The sequence below is a fragment of the Balaenoptera borealis genome, assembly GCF_965194805.1.
Source record: "Balaenoptera borealis genome assembly, chromosome: 3".
In the NCBI taxonomy this organism is placed as follows: Eukaryota; Metazoa; Chordata; class Mammalia; order Artiodactyla; family Balaenopteridae; genus Balaenoptera; species Balaenoptera borealis.
Window position 1 is genome coordinate 118,679,117 of NC_138866.1, and position 24,983 is coordinate 118,704,099.

Here is a 24,983-nt window from a genome sequence, read left to right on the forward strand (position 1 = left end):
TATGTGATTTCTGGCTTTTCTTTTAAGGGAATGAAATAAATGTTATAGCATTGCTGTCTGCAAAGTAAGAATCTAAAGTAATTTAGTTTTTTTCTGAATTTAAATTGTGAATATAATTGTTAAGCTTTATAATATTTTGATTTGGGAAATGTTGTGGTGTTTTCCATTCTAAAAGATAAATGTAAAATTAGGAGCACAAGTGTTATCAGTAAATGAATCAACTAGTGGTAAATGAATACTGAATCCTTTCCTGTGTTGTTATAGGAATACAATTAATAAGAAAGAAGGTTCTTGTTGACTGAAAGTTGATAACTTGTTGCACCAAGAGGGAAAAGGCACAGAGAAGAGTGGTTGAGGGCTTTGAAGACATGCATAAATATCATATTCTTTGCAGTTTTTCAAAGGCAGCTTGGTATGGTGGAAAGAGCATTGTTACATAGGACATGAGAGGCCAAGTGCAGGCCTGCTTCAGCTCTCATTATCTATGTGACCTTGGGTAAATCACTTTAACTCTGTAAGCCTCAGTTTACTTTTCTCTAAAATGAGGACATTGAGCTAGATCATCGCTAGAGTCCTTTTCGGCTTGCTGGTTCTGAAAAAAGATATAAATATTGTAGAAAGCTGGCATGTGAGCAGGAAGAAGAGTTGGCATTGTGGGGACAAAACTATATAGAAAGGCTACTCTGAAACTCTGAGGATGAACTTCGTTAGATTTATAGTTTTATTCAAGTTTAGCAACTAAATCACAGCTTGATGCTCAGGTATTTTGAACTTGTGCATATATGAAGAGCTCTAGAAACATGACTTTCAGCTGTATGACATGATGCAGGCCAAGAAGACATCTGAGGATTTATAAAAACATTTGTTCTTTTAACAAGTTTCCTTTGTTTACATGGAATAGAAAAACTACATTAGGTTTTCTTTGGGTATCGTTTAAGCACTTTTAAAGGTAAAATCTGATTAACTTTTTCAAGACATTGAGTTCCTTAGTAAATAGTTAAATGTACTGTAAGTGGTACACTGGAAAAAGCTGGGAGACAGATGATGCCTTATCTCTAGGCCTCATTTTACAGATTGGTTTCATTTTGAAATTTTCCCAGAAAGTCTGAGCCAAGTAATGCTCATATCTTCTAGGAGGTTGGGATAATTTCAGAACCTTCTCTAAGACATGGAGTTATCCCAGAACCTCTAAATTCTGCCAGCTCTTCCCCCAGACTGGATTTAAATATTGGAAATGGCTTGTTTATTTTAAAAGGCACCCATATTAATCTGTTACATTGCTGTCTCTAGAACTGTTCAGACTGGACTTAATCTGTCCTAGGGACATTGGGTATGGTAAGAATCCAAAAAGCTTTGGTAGAGTGGAGTACAGAAATCTATTGGCCTTAGCGTATTCCTGTCTATGTTTTGTCTTTCATTTGGAAAATGTATAATACACATCCAGGAAATTGCTTACCGAATTTCCCATTGAGTATTATGTCTAATCATTACTGTTATAGATTAGGCAGCAGTAAACATCTTATGGAAAAGGAAATTGTCTTAATTTCTAAAAGTGAAAAAGATTTATTAAGTATTATGCATATGGTATAATTATCATGATAATAAGTATTATGCATATTAATTGATTGGATATTGTGAATATATGTGTAAGAAAAAATCAGAAACTTTTCCAACTCTATTTCTTTTTTGAAGCATCCTTTTCCTAAAAGAGCCAAGAGACTTTTAAATCTGAGGATTCTTTTTTTGGGGGGTTTTTTTTAAATTGTCTCTTCTTTTTTCCAGGGTCAGTTATCATACTTATTCTTTTTGCTTTTTTTTCTCTTGTGGTTTTGATTTTCCTCAATAGCTGGTAATCCTTAAATGAAGGACTATGTTAAGGAGTGGCTGGCTCTCCTGTGCAGCTGAATAGGTCTTTTTAACCACAAAATCTCTCCCTAGAATGATCACTAGATTTGTGTAAGTTGTTGAATCCCACACACTGGCTGACTTCCCTTTAGCGTGAGTGGAAGGGAATAGGGAGCCTCACTCTGTAACTGCCAAAATAAGAAAAACTACTTTGTGTATGTGTGTGGGTGCGGGTAAGAAGGACTTCAGTAACTTTTGCGTCAGCTGAAATTGCCATTCCTTTTCCCCCTCTGGTTCTACTGTAGCAGTTATTAACCATCTCCATAGATAAAATACCCATGCTGTCCATCCTTCCTTGATACTGTTTTGTTGGAGAACAGATCCTGAGGCTCTAGCTGAGGTTTTCTTCAGTCAGCTGCTCTGTACCCGGTTGTGTGTGTGCATGACAGGGGTGGGAGTGGGCTGGGGGTGGGGTGGGTTTGTTGGTGTTCCAGGAATAGCTGTTGAGTAGACAGATCTTTAATAACACATCTACTTGATTAGCCACAGTTACCCATAGTCCACGCCTGTTCTTTGTATGTACTGACTCTGAGCGTGGAAGGTGGCGTTCTTCTGGAAGGAATTGCTGCATTTGCAGTGGAGCATCTCTCCTGCCAGTTCTGAGCCGCAGTTTTCTCTGTTCAGGGTTATCCCCAATGAGATCCTATCTGCTTTCCACCTTCCTGAAATTCATCAAAAATGTTGATCTATTAATAGCTCTCTTGTTTTTATCATTTCCATGGATTCACTCATTTTGTGTATTTTTTGTTTGTTTGTTTCACCCATTGAATCTTGGGAAGGAGATGAAACAAAGGCATTACCTACTTTACCATCTTATCCGAAACCTTCTTCACTGGTATTTTCGACATAGAAAAGTCATTGTTTATTGTATTAAATTCACTGATCTTTTTCTTGGAAATTTTATAAATTTCTAACCAAATGTCTTTTAAGTTTATATGGTATCTTTCCCTTTTAAAAAACTATGAAACATTTCAGACATTCCCAAAGAATAGGAAATAATATTACAAACATCTGTATGTCCACCAATGAACTTGATAAGTAAAAACCTTTTCAATATAGTTGAGGCCTACTATGTAACCCTCCTCCAACACATTCCCTCCCTCCTTTGCAGAGGTAACCACAGTTATGAATTTGGTGTTTATTCCTATGCATGTCTTTTTCCTTTTCCTGTATATATCCCTAAACAACCCCATATATATACCCCTAAACAATGAAGTAATTGTTTTGCATGCTTTTAAGCGTTCTGTAAATGATATCATCAAACTGTACATATCTTCTGTAAGTTATGTTTATTATGCTTTGAGATTTATCTATGTTGATACCTGTAGCTCCAGTTCACTAATTTCCATTGTTATATAGTATCCCACTGTGTGATTGTAACTAAATATTTATTCTTCTCTTTATGGACATTAATATTATTTCTAATTTTTTGTCATTAAGAAGAAATAACATTTTTGTACATGTCTTTTTGTGCATAATTATAACAATTTCTCCAGGACAGTGGCTTTCAGACATTTTTTAGCCATAATCTATAGTAATAAATAAAATTTACATTGAAACCCAGTAATTAAATACATATTTATATGAGTACATTATAAATAATGGAAACAAGCATTTCATGACTATACCTACCCTTACTGCAATCCATTCTGGTATATCCTAGTCTATTCTATCTCATTAAAAAATGTTGGACTCAAAAAAAAGTTAGTCTCAATCTACTGAATTGATTTCTTGACGAATGAAAAATTGGTTGCAACCTGCATTTGAAAAATAATGCTCAGTGGTGGATACTTGGGAGAAGCATTGCTGGGTGCCAGGATTATGCACATCATTTCATTTTATCAGCTAGCACCACGTTTTTCTCAAAGTGGTTGTACCAAATTACATTCCCATCAGCATTACCCGAGGGTTCCTTTAACCTCACAACCTTAGTGACACTTGATGTTGTCAGACATTTTCATTTCTGCCAGTCTTGTAACTATGAAATTGTATATATTATATTGAGATTTTAATTTTAATTTCCAGTGAGATTGAATGCCTTTCATCTTTTTTTCAGTTTTGACATTGAGATTGCCTCTTCTGCAAATAGCCTTATCCTTTGCCCATTGTAATAACATTTTTTTTTCTCTTTCATATTGATCTGTAGTATTTCTTTTGTTTCTGCTGTCTTTTGAGAAACAGAAGTAAAAATCATCAATAGTTTCCTTTATTGTTTCTTCTTTTTGTTGGAAAAATCCTTTCTTATGGGCTGAGGACATAAAGATATTTTTCTGTGTTGTCTAACAAGAGTTTTAAAGTTATTCTTCACATAGAGGTGTTTCATCTATTTGGAATTGACTTTTGCTTGTGATGTGCAGTTGAAATCCAATTTCATTTTTTTTTTTTTCTCATGGATTACCAATTGTCCCAGCACGTTTTATTGAAAAGTGAATTCTTTTTGTTCTTCCCTCTCCCCTTGGCAGTATCTTCCTTTAGCAAATTAAATATCCACACATGCGTGGGTCTGTGCCTGGCCTCTCTGGTCTGTTTATTTGGTCTCTATCCATGTTCCAATATAACACTGTCATAATAACTATAACTTTCTATTATGTTCTAAGAGCTAGTAGAATGAGGTCCCCAATCTTCCTTTCCCTTTCCTTCCTTTCCCAGCCTTCCTTCCTTTTAAAAAAAATTATCTTGGTCTTTTCTTTTTCTGTATACACTCTAAAAATAGCATGTTAAGTTTCACGAATAACCCTACTGGTCTGTTTGATTGGACTATCTTTTAAATTGAAGACAGCTGATGTTTTTATGACATTGCAGGCTCAATATCATAATGTGAACATGGTATATTAATATGAATGGCAAAGTATGACTAGAGCACATTTCTCAATTCATATGTCTCATTTGATGATTTTTATGCTTTTCTCCATAGATCATTATTTGTTTTTGTTAGATATCGTCCATATATCTTATACTTTTTTGTTGTCATTGTAAATTTTTTTGGTCAGAAATAGATTTCTTACTGTTACTAGTATATGGAACCACAGTTGATTTTGGTTCATTGACCTTAAATCCAGAAACCTTGCTCAGACACTTAACAATTCTAATAGTGTGTCTGTAGATTATCTTAGATTTTCTGGTTAGACAATTATAATTTTTTTCGAACAATGATAGTTTTTCTTTAATCATTATATATTTTGTTTCTACTTATTTGACTGAGCTAGACTGAAGTTTGACTTAACCTCTAGTACAAAGTTGAATAAAGAAACAAAAGTGGTCCTCCTTGCCTTATTCCTGATTTTAAAGGAAATGCATCACTGTCTATGTTTGCTAAATGCCATTTATCAGTCTGAAGAAATTATCCTCTATTTTTAGTTTGCTTAGAGTTTATATTATGAATGGTTGTTGGATTTTATTAAATAATTTTTCTACAATCCTTAGATTGTCATATGGATTCTTCTTTAATCTTAATTTTGAAAATTATATTAAAAGATTTTTGTAATGATAAGTCATTCTAGCATTTTGGGTTGTTATATATATTATGGGCTATATATCATACACATTCCTTTTTTGTTTGCTAATATTTGATTCACAATATTCACAACTATGATAATAAATGATATTGGCCTGTAATTTCTTTTTATTGTTCTTTTCTGCTATCAGGGTTATACTAGCCTCATAAAATAAGTTGAAGAGTGTTTCCTATTTTAATATTCTGTGATTCCCTATTTTGATTTCCTATTTGGTATAAATCTCAGCTTATATGAGATAAAGATGATCTGTTCCTTGAATATTTTGGTAGAATTTTTCTTGTAAAATAATCTGCATAGTTTTAAACTGTTGACTCAGTATAATAGTGGACATCAGTTTTGATACGTTGTAGTTTCCTTTCATCTAAATTCTTTTTTTATTTTATTTTTTGGCTGCTCTATCTATAATCTTGTTCCTCTTGTCATTTCTAATAATGCTTATTTATACTTTCTTTTTTCTTGATCAGTATTGTCTGAGGTTTGTTTATCTTACTAGTAGTTTCAAAGAACCAGCTTTTAGCTTTCTTGAACCCCTCTTACAGCTTTTAAAAATATTATTTTATTGACTTTTATTCTTATCTTTCTTATTTCCTCTATTTAAAAATTTTTCTCTCTAAAGTTTTGTGTTAGGTATTTGATACATTGGTTTTCAGTCTTTTTTATTTTTTGATGTAAGCATATAAGGCTATAAATTTCCCTCTAACTGCCACTTCAGCTTCTTCAAAGAAGTTTTGAAATTTAGTATTTTTATTATTATTTAGTTCTAAATATTTTCTAAGTTCCATTATTTCTTCTTTGATCCAAGTGCATATTTAAAAGTGTATTTAAACTTTTTGATATGTATGGATTTATTACTCTTTTTTTGTCATTCTTCTCTAATTTAATTGCATTGTGGCCAATGAATTGATTATATGTAATTGGTTTGTTAAGGTTTGCTTTATTGCCTAGTGTGCAGTTACTATTTATAGTCAATACTTACTATCAGTATATTTGCCTAGTATGTGGTCAGTATTGAAAGCTGTGTTTCTAGGTGCTTCAAGATTTAAATTGATGTATCTTCCTGGTAAGTTGTTTCTTTTATAATTATGTATTAACTGCCTTTATTACTAACTCCTTCATTTTGTAAGTATTTTATCAGCATAGGCTACATGCCAAGCACTGTTCTAAGTATGTAGTATATGTCATGAAGCTAACAATACTTCTTGCCTTTACATTTATTTAGTCTAATGTTAATATCAGCTTTCTTTTGGTTGTTTTTTTCCTGGTATATGTTTTTGATCCCTTAACCTTTTTAAAATTTAAAATTTTGACATAATTTCAGAAACTGCTGCACCAATAGTATAAAGAATTCCCAGTACCCTTCACTCAGAGTCCTTAAATGATAACATTTTAGTACATTTGCTTTATCCTCTCTCTTGATCATTCTCTTTCTTCCCTTCTCTTTATAGCTACCAATCTCTCTCTCTATGTATATATTTTATACATATAAATATATATGTATAAAAAAAATATATATATATTTTTCTGAACCATTTAAAAGTTGTAGACATAATGCTTCTTTATTTTCATATACTTTAGTGTGTATTTCCTAAAAACAAGGAATTCTTTTACATAACCATATTATAATTATCAAAATCAAGAAATTAACATTGATCTGATACTAATATCTAATCTATAGTTCCCATTCAGATTTTCCCAATTATCTCAGTAGTGTCCTTTATAGCAAAACAAAATCCAAGATCATACATTGCATTCAGTTTTTATGTCTCCCTAGTCGTCTTTAATCTGGGATGGTACCTGAGTCTTTCTTTGTATTTCCTGACATTGACATTTTTGAAGACTATCAGTTTATTATTTTGTAGAATGTTACTTAGTTTGGACTTGTCTAATTGTTTCCTAATGGTTAGATTCATGTTATGTACTTTTGGCAGGAATATTAACAGTAGTGTTGTTGAGTTCTTCTCAATGAATCATATTAAGTGTTCTTTAACTTTCAGCCTTTTTCTTATAAAGAATGCACACTCCTTTTTAAATTTACAATCTGAGGATCTGTCTTCTGACCAGAGACTTTCATCTGTTACTAATTGTGATTACTGATATATTTACATTTATCACTTTGATGTTATTTCACGCTTTCTATTTGTCCTGCTTTTCCTGTGCTGTTTTTTTTTCTTGTGTCTTATTTCGAGTTGACGGAATTTTCTCTATTCTTCTTCACTTTAATGGTTAGTCTTACCATTTTAAAATACACACTTGTCTTAAATTATAGTGTTAATACACATCCCTACGCTCTTCTCAAATAAGGACCTTAGAATCATTTAATCCAGTAAAGTCCTCCCATGTGGCATGCTTTTGTTGTCTAGTATTTCCTTTTTATTTTTTTACTACCCAATTTAGATATTTTAATTCCTATGTTTTCAGTCAATGCTTATTTGGATTCATCCACATGCTTGTTTGGGTTCACTACTCCTCCCCAAATACATAATTTAGATAAAGTTCCTATGGCTCTGGTGGTAGTAAGCTCTCTCAGTTTGTTTGTCTAATAATTTGTTTATTTTGTTTTTACTCATGACTGTTTGATTTGGTTGAATCAAACCAAATTGTTTGGTGTTTTTGTTGTTGTTGTTTTTCTCCCATTTGTTTGAAGCTCATATTCCATTGTCTTTGGCTTTTTATTATTGTAATTAAAATGTCTACTGTCATTTTTTGTAGGCAGTCTTTTTCTTCCTCTATTTTAAGATTATAAGATTTCTTTTTGAAGTCCTTCAGACTCACTATGATGTGTTTAGATGTGGAACTACCATATTTGACCAATTTGAGACATGCATTTTTCTGTATGTCAACAACTCTCAAATCTGAATATGTCTTACAATCTACATAGGGCATCTTAAAATCAATATTGGACAGGCTACAGCAATTTCACTGCTATATATATGTGAACTTGGTTATAACTGTTTATATTATTGTCATTTCAATTGTTGGTATTACATGTGTTGAGTTTAATTACTCTTCAAAATGTATTTTAAAAGATTATACAATGATTTGGAAGTGAAATGAAATATTAACTCTATTCAAAAAGGCATGGAAATAGAACAGCAAAGACCTAAATTTAATATTAGTGAAACATACATCGGAGGAATGACTGCAATTCCACATTTTCTGCTAATTAACAATCAAATACTTTAACAGGAAGATAACCACGTTTGACAAAGCTGTTACATTTTGCTACTGAGATAGGTTCAGAGAAGTTGCTTATCACATGCCAAGCAATATAACTGAAGGCAGGAGAAATTGAGCAAACTCCTTGGAATAGGTGGAAGAAATTTCAAAGCAACAGGAAGCTGTATGGATAATTAATGCTTGTGTCTTAGTCCATTTGGGCTGCTATAACAAGATAGCCCAGACTGGGTAGCTTATAAGCAACACAAATTTATTTCTCACGGTTCTGGAGTCTAGAAAATCCAAGATCAAGGGGCCAGCATGGTTACATTCTGGTGAGAGCTCTCTTCCTGGTCCATAGCTGTCACTTTCTCTCTGTGTCCTCACATGATGGAAGAGGCTAGAGCTCTCTGTCGGGTCTCTTTTATAAGGCACTAATCCTATACATGAGGGCTCCACCCTCATGACTTCAGCACCTCACAAAGGTTGTACCTCCTAATACCACCATTCTTGGTGGTTAGGATTTCAACATGTGAATTTGGAGGCGACACAAACATTCAGACCATAGCACTAGTGTTTCTTTACCTTAACAATATCAAAACATAAGAATGGTTGTCAGCAGCTTGGAAGACGCTCCTGTAGACGATAATAGAGCACACTTTAGGATATATTGCATCACCAATGTTCTTGATGGCATAGAAGACAATATTGTGTGAAAAGCATGGACATTATTAGTTAAATAGGGATTCAGAAGTTGAACTCTAAATATGAAAACTTTCCCTCCGTACTTTATTGAAGTATAATTAGATACAGTAAAATGCACAAAACTGTACAGTTAAAAAAATAATTTTTTTTATATAAGTGTACTTTCATTTGCCTACCACCCAGGTTAAGAGAGAAAACATTTCTATCACTCCAGAAAGTTCCTTTTGCCCCTTTCCAATCAATGCCTTTCCCTGCCCCAGAGGTTTCCTGACTTTTATCCCCATGGATTAATTTTGCTTGTTTTTGAAATTTTTATTTTAAATATATATATATATATATATATAAAAATATAAAGTGTGTACACTTTTGTGTACTAAACATAATGTTTCGATATTCCTCCATTTTGCTGTGTGTATCAGTAGTTCTTTTTACTTGTTGAGTTGTATTTATTGTGTAAATACAGTTTGCATTTTCATTCTTCTGCTCACAAGCATCTTCGGTATTTCCAATTTTTGGCTCTTACAAATAAAGCTGCTATGAATATTCTTGTGGTCTTTTATTTATATATTTACTTTGTTGGACATATACTCTTACTTCTCTTACATAAATATGTAGGCATATCATTACTGAACCATGAGGTAGGTGGGTGTCTAAATTTATTAGAAACTGCTAGACAGTTGTATAAAGTGATTATACCATTTTACACTCCCACCAGCAATAAGTGAGAATTCTAATTGCTCCACATCCTTGCCAACATTTGACATTGACAGTCTTTATAAGTTTAGTGATACTATGATTTTCATTGTAGCTTTAATTTGCAGTTACTTAGTGACTAATGATATTGAGCATCTCTCCAATTACTTATTGGCCATCCTGGCATATCCCTTTGTGAAGTATCAGTTCAAGTCTTTTGCCCATTTTAAAAAAATGGGTTCTCTTTTTATCCTTGAATGTGGTGGATCTTTATTCTAGATTCAGTCCTTTGTTTCGTATAGGTATTGAATGTATTTTCTTCATGGCTTCCTTTTTGCTTTCATAACAATGTTTTTGATATGTAAAAGCTTTAAATTTTAGTGACATACAATTTATCAATTTGTTTTCTTTTATCATTAGTGCATTTTTTGTCTTGTCTAGAAAGTCTTTGCTTACCCCAATATCATAAATATGTTCTCCTCTGTTTTTTTCCAGAAGGCTTATAGTTTTACCTTCATTTTATGTCTGTCATCCACCTTTAATTAAATTTTGTGTATGGTGTGAGATGTAGAGGTCATGATTCATTTTTCCCAAATAGGGATGTCTATTTGATCCATTGCCTTTTATTCAAAAGACCTTGCTTTCCCCATTGAATTAAATTGGTTTCTTTTTCAAAATTGAGTTATAATCAAATCAGTCTTTTTCTGAACCTTCTATTCTGTTACATCTATTTGTCTACCATTATGCCAAGACTATACTGTCTAATAACTCTAGCTTTATAATACGTGGAGATATTTGGGGAGATCATTAATTTAATGAATTTAATTTGCTTAGATTTTATGTGTGAATAAGAATGATGTATGGTTAAATAAATCTAAAAGAGCTCTTTCAGTAATAATGAAATAAAAATTCAAAGTGATATTTTATTATTGGTTAATCATAAGTTTATTTTCACCAGGTGTTACATAAAATAATTGTGAGATGGTATCTTAGATTTGATTAAATACGGTAATTTTATTAGCATACCTAATATTTGTGTTTTATGAATCTGCAGGTTCATTTCTTTTACTAATTATGGGAACATTCTGAGCCTTTATATTTTCAAATATTGCCTTATCCCACTTTCTCTTTTTCTACTTCGTACACACTTGCTAGACATGGTATGGACCTTCTTGTTCTAGTTTTGTTTCTTAAAATTTTCGTCATTCTTATTTTTCTCTGCTACATTTCTGCATGATTTTTACTTCTTTAATGCTATCTTTCAGTTCACTAACTTTCTCCTCAGTTTTGTCTAATCTGATTTTCAGTCCATCCATGAGTTTTTAATAATGACAATAATTTTTTGCTTCTAGAAGTTCTGCATGGATTTTTAAAAAACTAAATGCCCAGATACCTTTATTTATAGCATCTTTTTTTCCCTCATGTTTTGATTCATTTTATTTCTCTAGTAATTTTAAACATAGATGTTCCATAGTCTTGATCAAGTTATTATGTTTTCTTAGGTTTTTGGTAATTCTACATTTGTTGCCTAAAATTTATTCTTACTCTTGCTCACAGTAATTTTTTCCCATAACTTGATCATTTGGGATTGTCCAAATGCCATAAAGTCTGAATTGAGTTTGTGTCTTTCCAGTGAGTTTTGCCAGGGGGCGAGAATGCTGGGGACCCTTTTTATGAGGAGTCTTGTTAGATCATGCATGTGATGTAAATTTGAACTACAAATTCAAATGTGGAAAGTCCTATGATTGTGAAATTGAGACTTTTTCTGGTTTTCCTCATAGCTGTTATATCTAGCTCTCTTAGATTATGAAGACTGGAAATCTCTTAGTCAGAGCATCAGTGCGTGTTTATTAATCTGGTTTTTAGTTCCTTTTTGTTTGGGGGGAATTACAACAGTGTATAGAAGAAAATCAGACTGAAAGAGTAGCTTGCAGCTAGATTGACTGATATCTAATGTCATGTAATGAGTAGTAAATAAATATAAAAAGTAGATACACATATTAATGCCTTTGGATAATAGAGGCAGATAACGGACATTTTTCATGGCAAATAAAAGTATGATGAGTTGTTGATATGACGGCTTACACATATTATTCCTCATATAATATGTGTCTGTGTTACAAAGTGATGGCTATAGCAAGTAGTTATTTTGGAATTAATTTTATAAAGCTTTTTATAGAAAAGAATACTTTTTTCTTTGTTTTTTTCAAACTTATTCAGTGCTTTGTTAATAAATCTGTTTTTACTTCTCAAAATTAAAATAATTACCCATACATATTTTAACTCTGACTTTTTCGTATAACAGAATAGATACCAAAATGAGAGTAGCCATGATTTTATTATAGTCATCTTTGTGCTCCTTGAGGCATGCCAAAGCCTCTATCTCTTCACCCTTCTTCTTCCTTATTCCTCTGCAGGAGGCTGCTCTAAAAATAGCTCCAGTAATAGATGTTCTACACATAGTCAGATTGCTGAATCATTTAGTTCTTTTGTGAAGTTTAGGAATATGGAAAGCTGTCTGAGTTGAGTAGGACAAGCATGTTTCTAAAACGGCAGGTCATTATTCTTTTGAAAAATAAAGAATTATAATCCTCTCATAATCTTGTAGTAAGTAATTTTTAAAGGATTATATTTTTTAATATATGAAATGGTTTTGAGTCTTACTTTAAAACATATTTTGAATGTGATTCTGGAATTGTGTTTTGTTAAATATAATAAATTTGACACTAAGAGAAGGTTAACAAAGGAGCTATAAATATTCCCCTATATGTAAATATTTTATTTCATCTTCTTTTTGTTATTTTAGGTATGTTATTGCCTCTTTGCAATAGTTTTACTGCCTGTGAAATAGTTACCTCCAGAAAAGAATTTCTGGTAGTGTTTGACACTTGACAGTGAAATAAATGTGCTGACTTTTTCTCAAAGTTATGAGGATTTAGCTTTCTTAAATTATCTTTAGCCCCTTATTTCTCCTTTCCCCATTATTCCAAAATAATTATATATATTTTTGATAAGCAGATTGTTGAGTGCTGGCTTCCCCAAAGTGGCACCAGAATAACCTGCTGATAAAGAAAAACCGAGATTATTACTTACTGACAAGAAGAGCACATTTCCCTGACATAGTCTTAGTCATGTCTTTAAGGGCTAAGGCAAGGTATTTATTTTTGAGATTTCTTGGGGGTCTGGTTTAAGGTGGGTCTTTAGTGCAGTGGCTTCAGATTGATGAATTTATGATATAATAGATTAGGATTGTCTGGCACAGCAAGATGAGCTTTTCAAAGTGAATATTGGACCATTATGTTAAACTTTTCTTTTCTCTGGCATTAATAACTGTCTCACTTCTCCCATTAATTGAAGGTTCTATTTAAGTACCATTAATTAATGTCCAAACTCCCTAAGAGAACTCTAAAATTCTTCTCTGTATCGGCAAAGATCTCAAGTAATCTATCTGTTTCATTTTCTCTCTTCAAAGATACCCCTTCTGGAGCCCTCTGTCCTCTGCCTCTAATGTAGACTGGTTGCCCTTAGGCCTGCTATGGAGATGACATCCTTGGATTTCTGTTGCCTCCAATAGTGAATCAAATTCCTGGATCTTATGTTTCTACATCTTTGGTTTACTCTCATATTAGAGCAACCATCTTCTAGTAGCTTTCAGCAATCTTTTTTTCTGTAAATAACTCCTGCATAGATAATTGATACGATAAATAGGATGTTTTCTTTTTGTCTATTGTAATGCTAGAAATTCATTACAAAGTATACCTTAGAATTGCTAGAAAGATTAAAGTTACAGTTTTCTTATAGGAATGAAATTTGGAACAACAAGAATTACTGTGGGTAATTATTTTGCTTTTTAAAGTTCTGGAAAGGCTATCTACTAAAATGGTTTTGGGGTATGTGTAGTTGAATTCTGATTTTTAGTTTTTCAACTTGTGAATATTTTTTATAGCTCTATCAGGTAATGAGAGTTAATAATTTTGAAAACTTGATAAAAACTTCTGGTAAAATTTTGTTTCTTAAATGAAGATAAGTACAAAACACTGTAATCAAATAAACTTAAAAACCCTTTTCTCACAATTTATACCTGATGTAATTTGAGTTTATATTTTAATAGCAAAAAAATTATGTCTTGAAAGGTATCTGTGTGTCTGTAGTCTTTGAAGGTGGTGGGCTGGGGCTCAAAGAGACAAGTGTATTTTTTTTTAAGGTGCCTTGATTCAAAGGAGATTCCGGCTACTGCTTCTCAGTTTCAACCAGTTAGATGTCAGCAAACAATGTTTATGCCCAGAAATATCTCACGTAGGTTCCAGGAAGAATTTAGGAGAAGAGGGATTCCTCAAACAGAGAAGGCTTTCAATCTGGCTGTGACTCTAAACTTCTAGAGACCAGATAGGAAGCAAGCTACCCTTTCCTTTGGAAATTAGGCCCTGGAACAAAAAGAGGTAATCCAGCTCTCCTCCCTTCCCTCACTGTACTCTCATTTCTGGGAATATCAGTGAGAGGTAGCTGGTGGAGATGATTCAGAAGTTTGCCAATATATAGAGCCTGTCACCCAGTGAGGCAAATTTGATTGTCTTACTGTTTTCTGAAGACTTATTCTTTGACCATGGTTGAAAAACTCTCAAAATCACTAACTCACATCTGTGGAACAGGCTTTTCAGGGGTGGGCCTGAGAATGGTAATGCCAAGTGAATGGTATACATAGCCAGTGTTTTGATCACTGGTAGTTGTATTTCTTTTACATGGATTAGGGTCTAAGGGGTTGAGAGAAGGTTGAAGAATGGTACACGAGGGAAGCTATGTGGGAGAATGTCTTAAGCCAGATTCATTTCTCCTATGTCCTCTCAAAAATCAGTGAGACGTGGCTCTGCCACAATTCTATCACTTTATGTTTTCTTGGTATAACAAGCTTTAAAAAATAAATAAATGAACTGTTTTTGGAAAAGCTGATCTTGTCTGTAATTTTAATGCATTGCCTAAATTTTTATTGGGTCTTGGAAATAATGGTAGTTTTAAAAGGGAGGAAGAAAAGGAGGGAGGAAAAAAGACGATGACTTATGCAAACAGTAAAACAAGTTTTGATTGGGTTTAAATATTGGTCCCAATAATATTTAAAATGTACATACTTTTATTAGCATCATTCAATCTCATATAACTAGGAATTATTTTAAACAATATTGCCCTTAAAAATGAAAAACATTTAATATGAAAGTAGCACTGTGTGTAGTATTTTAAAGAGCAGAGCATTGGAAGTCAGGATAACTGGAATCTTGTCCTTTCTTGGCTTCTGTATGTATGACAGTATGTGTCCTGGGTCACCTTTCCACCCCTCTCCCACGCTGCCCCTGCAACAACCTCAACTGTTTACTTTTTCTCATGTGAATAATCTAGGTAAATTACTAAGCTTCCTGTCAAGATTCTGGTATTCCAGAATATGTCATACTTTTCAGAAGGTTTGTGTCTTTTCGCTTAATAAAATTAGTAAAAAATCATTTGGGCCAAAACATTTCAATATTTGCTAAAGGTAACTATGTTTAAACAGCAGTGTTTTGCTCAGGGGTGCTGCACCTAAACAGAACAACATAGATTTCCAATTGTAAGAGTCTCTGATTCTTGCTTAGATTGGAATTTGTCCTTAACGATGCCCTCCGTTGTCACTTATTATGATCTACTTTCAGTGTTACAGGGGAATTGTCAGTGTACTGGTTCATTTGTAACTGAGTGGTATATTTCTGTGGGTTTGAGAATAGTGAGGTAAATAGCTTTGAAATTCTCAGTACTGTTTGGAAAGCTGATTGCATAAATTTAAAATGTAAAGCATTTGAGCAGCTTCGTTTTAGAAGTGATGTTTAACAAATGTTTGATCGTACTGTATTTGTGCTACAGTTGAAAAGCTGAAGTAGCATTTTGGCTCCTTTCCCAAAAGCATGCTTGAAGAGGCTAGCAGCAGCATCTCCCTCTGTTCTCTTCAGTGCTTGTTACCTTGTGAGTGGTGCAGCTTGTTCTGCGGATGTACTGAAACCCTCCCATTTAATCTGCAGTGGAGAAGAATGGAGCTCAATCTCCAGTAGGAATCAGTGGTCTAGCAAGGTTGCAGTAAATAGAAATGACTATATATTTCAACAGCTGAGCAAGGAGACATTTTTTAATATTTTTCTTCTTTCAGCTGGTAAATTTTTACTTTCTGTTTCCTTCTAGAGAGATGTGGATAATTTGCCCTGCCTCCAACGTCTGTTTCTCAGCTTCAACAATATATCTACGTAAGTGGAAACTCCCAACTTGTCATTTATTAATAACTTGACTGTGTGGGTTCTAGTGCTTTAAATTAAGATTGTAAATACCTTGGAGTAATCTATTGGCATGTAAGATTTTATGTTGGAAAATGATAGGGCTGTCTGTGACAAAGTTCTTTGTGGAAAAACAAAGCTCTTGTATATATTAGTGACTCTGATGCTAAAATGATGAAATTAGTGTAACATGTGTTTTTTATAATTTTACTTTAGAGTTGTTCCTTTGTAAAACATGTACGTGGAAATTTCAACATATATTTTGCTGTCCTTTGTTTGACACTTAACTGCACTAGTCAGTTGAATTAGAATTTCTTTCATAAATTATCATCTACAATCTGTGTAGCTACTAAGCAATTTTGACATAGCAGGCTATATTTGTCGCTAAGCCACTTGCATATTAGGCCATAACTTCTAACTTGGTGTCCCTACTTAGAGAACTAATGCAGCTAGAAGACTGTATATTAGAATATATAAATGTATAAGTTTTGTTTTCTAAAGATTTGAAGCATATCATCCTTTCTATTGTGATGATACATCATTCAGTGTCAACATGGAAGATTTCAGAACTGGAGCTGAGACGGTCAGTCAGACTTTTCAATGCAGAAGGAGTAGCTACCCTTCCCTAATTCTCTCCTTCTCCTCCTTCCCCCTTGCCCTTCAGTTCTTTAGTTTCACTTCAAGACTGTTCTCTGAACCTACTTTTATAGGAGGGTCAGAACTAAGTATAAAAGTGTTGAGAGCACATCTTTTCCTGAGCTCTAGGTCTATGTTTCTGATTATTAAAAACCAGTTGAGCTTTTGCACATTTTCTGTTTGCATCTTTTTCCTGTGTTAACCCCACATCCCTGTACTATATCTCTAAAAGGTAGAGATTAAGTCTGGATGGTGAATTTTGCATATAGGCGTTGTTTCAAAGGAAATACCCATAATTATTCTCTTATTACTCTTCTAAAGTTTTCTGAAAAACTTTTAATATTCTCTTCAATTTAGGTTGAAGGCTGTTCCAGGGCTTTCATTTTCTTACTGATTGCTTTCTTTGTGTTTCTACATAGGCTTAGCCCTTTACCCTCCTCTAGTGCTTCCAGGTGATCTGCTTCTGAGGTCAAGTACATTTTCTGCTCTGTTCCTGTTGATGCCTATGGCCCGGGAGATGGTATAGAGAATATATTGGATCTGGGAGGAGAAATTGGAGAGTGCAAGCCTTGAAAACATTTCCGTGAGCTTTACTTAAGGCACAAATATCTCAGATAGCTGGGAAAGTAGATGATCTGTAGTGATAATTATGGTGTCCTCATGTCCCGAGTGTCCTGCTATAGTCCTGGCATGGTACAGTTGCCTAATTTTATAGTTCAGTGACCCAGGAATAACATATAAGAAGAGTAGAAATAGCAGTGTAAAGGTAAAAGTACCTTTTAGGACTTTCTCTGGATAACTCTCAAATATCATCCAGCAAATGAAAATATCCAACAGTATATCCATTTTGGGGAGACAAAAATGTATTGACTGTTACATAGTAGGGCTTTTTGGTTTTGACCAAGTTGTTGGATTCTTAGAGGTCCATTTGCATAAATGGTCCATAAATGGACTTCTTGCAGGTCCATTACCTGGTGGAAATTCAGAAAGTTCCAAAATGTGATGGCACCCTACTGCATTCAGAGAGCTTCAACTTGGGATAAATAGGTACCTATATTTAATGGTAGGTTGACCATGGCCTTGGTGGACAGAACCATTTTTGTATGTTTTCCTGCAGATACTAGAACAGTTCATTTAGTTCTACTAGTAGGCATGCAAGATATATTTAGAGAATGAATGACATATATCCACATCTATGTATCTGAATAGAACCAGTGCCTCTGGTCAAAATATCCCTCAGAGCATGAGGAAGACAGAGACACGAATAGGTAATTATAATACAGTGAGTTAAACTTAGTCGTGGTAATACGCAGAGATACTAGAAAATGTAAATCACTGTGGGGAAGGGAAGTAAAGGAAGCCTTCCTAGAAGGAGATGGTCCCTGGGCTGAGCTCTAAAGCTCACTTTACCCTTAGTAAAGTGAAGGGTACTTGGACATTCCAGGTAAGGGCACAACCTGGGCAAAGTAGATGCAAAAGGCTCAGAGTGGACTCACTAGGTCCACCCTCTGGGCACCTGCAGTGAGATGCTTGCCCTCCGGCTCCCCTACCCCTATACTAGCCTCAGGTCTTCCTCCAGCTCACGGAATGCTGGAGGGACCTGCCAAAGTACATTTTATAATGATTACCCTGAGAGAAATATTCTGTGGCTAATCAAGAGAATTGGTTATATCTAATTCATTCTTCAGACATGTTAATTTCATTATTCAGCTCTTCTGAGGTGCTGTTGTCTGCTTGATTTGTTTTGTTTTTCTTGACTCTCATGATCTTAATTTCCAAGTAGTCTGCATTTTTTTCTCTAATGGCTTATTCTTGTTTTACGAATGAGATAAAGGTTTTTTTTAATTTCTAGAATTTATTTTTTTCTCCTGTTACCTGTATTTGTTTTTTAAACTAAACAAAACAAAAATGCTATCTTTCTTTTGTTCATTTGTTCTATGCTTATTTGGATGGCAGTTCTTATTTATAAATGAGAATCTGGATGAATTTGTTTCCTCAACATAGGTTAGAAATATCACTGTGAATGCAAGTTATAAGGTCTCTGTCTGCAGATGATATAGGAGGGAGGAGGAAGGATATCCACCCAGTTGGACTTTCCTTTATGATGTCCACAAGAAACTTGCCTTCTGGGAATGGGTGCTCCTTTTACGTCTTGGCCCAGATGCACTTACCCAAAGCACTGCCCTATTCTCTCACCATTTTCAACCTGGGGACAATTCAGGAGTCAGCTGCTTTGAGGGTGAGAGGCTGGCAAATTGTTACCAAACCCTCCGATAATTACTGGACAACTGACCCACATCTGCTGGCAACATTTTCTGCCTCTGATCCTAGGGAATATTCTGAGGTTCTGCTGGCAACATTTACTTAACAATGATCCTGTTCATTTCAGGTTTTACTGATTCCATCTGCTTTATATCTTCCAGAAATTCCTTAGTGTTCTGGTCTCCTGATGGAACTCTTCCTGGTTTTCTAGTATTGCTAAGGATATTTTCATACTTTTTTTTTTTCATACTTTTATGTTCAGTCATTTCAAAGAGATTTTGAGAGGGTGGAGAAAGGTAAGAACATGTGCTCAGGCAGCCATTCTCATAACTGTCCTTACTTTGAGTGATTTCCCCAAATAGGCTACACATAAAAATATCCTTGGAAGCTTTAAAAACACATAGTCCTTGGTTCACTGCTGGGTAACCTGCTCCAGTAGATTTGGAGTGGGGCCAGAGAGCTGTATTTTTTTAAGGCTTCTCAGAGAATACTGATGTGCAGCTTGATGCTAGATTTGGGAACCACTGAGTTATGGCACCCCAAAATAAGAATATTTGTTAACTTAAAGATTACTATTTTATGTAAAATTTCCTTTCACAAGGAAAAGCTTTTAGACAAAAATATTTTTCAGGGATAAATACGTACTACGCTCAGGAGGTAGTTTATGATCTGTAGCCAAAACCCAGGGTGTTTCATCTGTTTTCCACAGAGGCAATGCAGAGTTCTGCTCTTCATTACAAGGTTAAGTTGTAATTGATTCTTCTTTCCTGTCTCTCTTTTCTTTCATTCTCCAACGCAGAAAGTTTTTACGAGCTTCTTTTTTTTAAAACAAAGGAAGATGCATTTATAATTCTAGTGCCTTCCTTGCCTAAAAGGGAATGGTTACTATTGCTTCCAGAACCGAGGGGACGTTAGTATCATTGGGAAAGGAGTCAAATACTAGCCAAGGTCAAGTATCAGCTCAGGACTCTTAGTCTCATATATTCTTTTTTTGAATTGTGGTAAAAATACTCATAAAAGTACCATCTTAACCATTTTAAAGTATACAGTGCAGTGGTGTTAAATACAGTTACATCCTTGTGCAGCCAATCTTCTGTTGCGCAGAACTCTTTTCATCTTGCAAAACTGCAACGTAATGCCCATTAAACAATAATTCTCCATCCCCCCCTCCCCAAGCCCCTGGCAACCACCATTCTACTTTCTGTCTCTATGAATTTGACTACTCTAGGTACCTCATGTAAGTGGAATCATGCAGTATTTGTCTTTTTGTGACTGGCTCATGCCACTTAGCATGATGTCCTCAAAGTTCATCCATGTTATAGCATGTGTAAAAATTTTCCTTCCTTTTAAAGGACGAATACTCATATATGATCCTTGAGGCAGCATAGAACCAACTAGAAGAGGGAGCTGGCAGCATGAACCATGACTACCTCTTCATCCTCATTGTCTTCCCATAGTGCCCTATGAACTTGCCCTGTTCCACTGAACTTCCTTAAACATCATGCTCCCCCCTTGCCCACTCAGTCTTCGCATCTACTGTGCCTTCTGACAATAACATTTTTTCTATCCTCTGTCTGTCTGAATAACACCTGAGGATCCTTTAGATCTCAGGTTAAATGACACCGAGGGTTCTCAAACTTTAATATGCCTAAGGATCATCTGGAGAGCCTGCTAAAATGCCGTGCTCGGGGACCCATCTTCCATGGATTCTAATTCAGTAGTTTTAGATGGGGCTCAGGAATTTGTATCTTTAGCAAGTCGTGCAGCTGACTTAAAAATACCGTTGGTCTGTGTTTTTCAGACTTTGAGTCAGAACCCATACAAGGATCCTAAAGTCGATTAGTCAGTTTTAGTTCAAGACCAGAAAAATAAAAACAGAATAGAGAATATCAGTTTGTTATGCATTGTAAGGGTGAACACTGTCTCATGAAAAAGTTACAGTTTTAATATACGTGGGTGTATCTATGCATGCATGTGTGTGTGTGTGTGTGTGTGTGTGTATTATTTTACTGTAGATATTTGGGAACTGGGTTACATTGTAAATATATTTCTCACTATGGATTGGGTTTAAAAAGTTTAAAAAATACTGTGGGGTCTTGCTACATGCTTTCATAGCTTCCCTATATTTCTACTACTATTGCAGTGTTCATAATTAATTGTACCTTCATTTTAAATTATTCTCCCTGCTAGATTGTAAACTTGACGAAGGTAGAGGAATGTCTGCTTTGCTCACTATAGTCTCTCCAACATCTAGCATGTATGTGCTCTTTGTTGAAAATTTGTAACAAGAATTTAATCCCTCAAATAGAAAGATTTTTTGTGTGGTCTTGTTTTGGAGGGCCCTCTTTCTTATCATTACTAAGTCTTTTGGACTGCTTAATGTCTGGGCGTGTGAGGTTTAAAGGCTTAAGCAGTCCAAATTATTTTGGTAGTTGTTTCTGGCTTCCAGGTCAATATACTGATTTGCCAGTAAGGATCTTGCCAAGAACTTCTAGATATGAGGCAAATCTATAGAAACTAAACCTTCCTGTTAGACAGTGGTTGTATTAAGGGTAGGGTCGTGGATATGCTTAGTCCCAGGGTACAGGCAATATGGAGCTGCAATATCTGCAGCAGTAGAGCATTTATATGGTCATTTATACTTCAAAAACAAATGGACAAACAAACCCATAGGAAGAGAGATCAGATTGGTGCTTAGCAGAGGCAGGGGGTGGAAGGAGGAGGAATTGGATGAAGGCAGTCAAAGGTACAAACTTCCAGTTATGAGATAAATAAGTACTAGGGATGTAATGTACAACAGTCTAAGGAACACTGCTGTATGTTATATATGAAAGTTGTCAAGAGAGTAAATCCTAAGGGTTCTCATCACAAGGAAAATGTATATATATTTCTATTTCTTTATTTCTGTATCAATATGAGATGATGGATGTTCACTAAACATCATTGCTTCTTCTTATCACTATGCACTGGAAATTTTAAACAGTACTCCTTCCTGCCAGTGTAGACCTCTCATACGTCCTTCTTCCCCTAGTAAGACAATGGTATTTGGACTCTGCTTTCTCTTTATGATGTCATGGAGAATTTTAAACTAGGTTTCCATTTTCTTTTTTGAGGAAGGAATGCTTTTACACGTTGTCTAATGATCTCTTTTAGTAATTATAGTATAACTAAAGGTCAGTGAACTACAAGCTTTGGGGTGTGACTTTTCCTTTATTACAGGGCAAGATGATCCTCCAGGCTATTTTCAAAATTTTACTGAAAATGGTTCATTGTTTTACCTTTATCAGGAAGTCATTTTCTTTGCATTTTTCTCAAACTGTACTTCAACGTGGTAAGTCATTCTGTATGAATTATATATTCAGGAAAGAACCTATGTTAGGCAAGTCAGAGAAAGTCTAACTGCCTTGCAGTTGTCTCTTTTAGTACTAGCTGATACTTTGAGGAGTGAATTATTTCACTGACCTTCAGAATGTATTGATATTTGTTATGAACTCAGGTTGTTTCATAAAGTAGTCCTATAGTTGAGATGAAGGACGGTGTTGCTATGTCATTTTGGCTTGAAGGAAATTAATTTTCCTTAGTTCTAGTATCCAGCAAACTGTTAGAATACCTTCATTTTTTTTCCTTTGTGACTAAAATTAACAGGTAACCAGCAGTATAGGAATCTTCTTGCTAACTGAATAAAACACAGGAAATCACCTATTGACAAATCTTTTCTGACCACCTACTAAGAGCTTTAAATTTGAGAAATGATTACATACTTATTGAGGAAATTTCATTATCAGTATCCATTTAACTACTTAGCTTCTCTTGAGGTGTTTGCCTAATGGCTGACATGTGATTCACCTTCAGACAAACATTTAATTGCATTTTTCTAAATATGATGACCTTCATCTAAAGAGAACCTACAAGAGTAAATTCTAAAAATAGTTGTTTTTTTTTTAATCCATTGCTGTTTTACTCCTTTACCATGAGCAAAACCCCCAGACTATGCTAAGGCATAGTCCCTTAGTGGCTGACGGTCAAGCGTAGCTGCAGCTTTTGAATTCTTTCAGAAGGAAAATAGGTGAGAAGATACGTCTCCACAACTAATGACAGATTTTTTTCTACTACTTCAGAACAGTAGACTTTGAGGTACGATAAATTTGTTTTATCATTCTCATAGTTGACGTAATTATTTGATCTAAATTTAATTTATTTAAAACATAGAAATTTTACTAAAATAATTTTTATATAATTCTATTATATACCTGATGCCAATATTACGTTATTACAGGCAACTTTTCCTTTTAGAGATCAAAAGTAGAAATTATTCTAAGACATAAAAATGTTTAAAATGGACCAACTTCATTTTCTTCATTGTTTTTAGGACGTTCAGTTTGTTAGATAACTGTGCTATCTGTAGTGCATTGCATTCTAATACAAATGCTTTGAATTTTTCTACACTAATTTAATTAGTTAATTTCCTCTGCCTTTGTTTTATTTTTGTGATCAAAATGACTTTTTATTTCTGTTAGTTTTAGGTGTTTGCTGATCTCCTGTTAGACTACTAACTATGCAGATGGAATATGAATACTGTGATACTGTGTACTCTTGCCAAGTGGCAGTATTTATTATTGAAGACATTGGAGGTTTTTTTCTGATTTAAGGGAACTAGCATTACTGCTATTCACACAGTAAAACTGTAAGATTTGAAATTGTAAGATTATCCTATTAGGTTCTGTAGATGAATGAGCATTAGAAATCAACAACTTTCTATGCCTGTACATGCTTATAGTATTTTGTACAGTTATAAAATCTAAAAGTGTTTTGCGTTAGCTGGATTTTAAAGTGTGTAGAATACATTTGCTTTATATCTTCTAGTTTATTCAGTTTAATATAGAATTTACTGTCAAGAGAAAATTACTGAAGTGACATGACAAAAGGTTAAAGGCTTCAGTCAGAGGTGTTGTCAGGGAGCACCTGAAAACCAGGTGACTGACTGCAGCAGGGTCAGAGCTTTTATAGGACATTTGGCAAGTTGAGTATGTAATCTTGTGGTTTACCATACGAAGCAATTTTCAACTTTAACCTCCATTAGAGGTTGTGGATTATTCTTGTTTTCATGCCTGTTGCTTGAGGACTCAATAATCATTAGAACAGTATTTTTTGAGGACTGTTTTTGCAAGCCTTGTGGTTTATTAAAGAGTCAAAGTTATAGGGCATGGGTGGTAGATAGTAAAAAGGAAAGAAAGCAGGGAATAGGTACGAGGCTGTGGGGAAACTGGGGATCCTCTATCATATTTGTTTTATTCCTTTTGTGTTATCTTTGAAGGAGAGAAAGGCAGGAAAAATCTATTGGGTAGCAGTTACTTTTTATTGTTATTACAAGCCTATTTTATTATCTTTCTTTCTATCAGTATCTGTAGTCATGTAAAACATTAATTCTGTAGGTACAATAATTCATACAAATGCTGTTATGGATTTTATTTATATCATTATGAAGGAACTTCACAGGAAGTTTTCTGGATATTCTTATTATAATCATAAAGTTTCCTTTTCATTTATGTAAGGGTAATTTACTTGTGTGTGTATGTGTGAGTTTTTCTAAAAGGAAGGATTCTTGAACTAAAATTAAACTAAGACCCTGTGAGCAGGCTGTTTGCACACCTAGGCTCATACTGGGTTCATACATACATAGTTGAGAGGCTGGTAGATATTCATGGCAGTAAATTAACATTTTAAGGCACTGATGTGTCAAAGTCCCTTTTGGGTTTTACTAATGTGAAGGTTCTAGAAGTTGCAGACATTTTTGGTACATATTACTAAGGGGGAATTTTGAGTCTTA

At 34.3% G+C, this 24,983-nt stretch overlaps 1 protein-coding gene across 8 annotated transcripts in view; it reads left to right on the forward strand.

Annotated features, from left to right (window-relative positions):
* Positions 1 to 24,983, forward strand: part of LRRC49 (leucine rich repeat containing 49) — a 127,366-nt gene that overhangs the window by 27,381 nt on the left and 75,002 nt on the right. For 6 of the 8 annotated variants that reach the window (XM_082383572.1, XM_082383566.1, XM_082383567.1 and 3 more), the window contains one exon: positions 16,170 to 16,231. In XM_082383572.1, coding sequence (XP_082239698.1) covers positions 16,170 to 16,231 — 62 coding nt within the window. Of the gene's footprint in view, positions 1 to 14; positions 16,062 to 16,169; positions 16,232 to 24,983 lie in introns of those variants that run through there. The other 2 variants (XM_082383570.1, XM_082383571.1) reach the window with 2 other exon arrangements.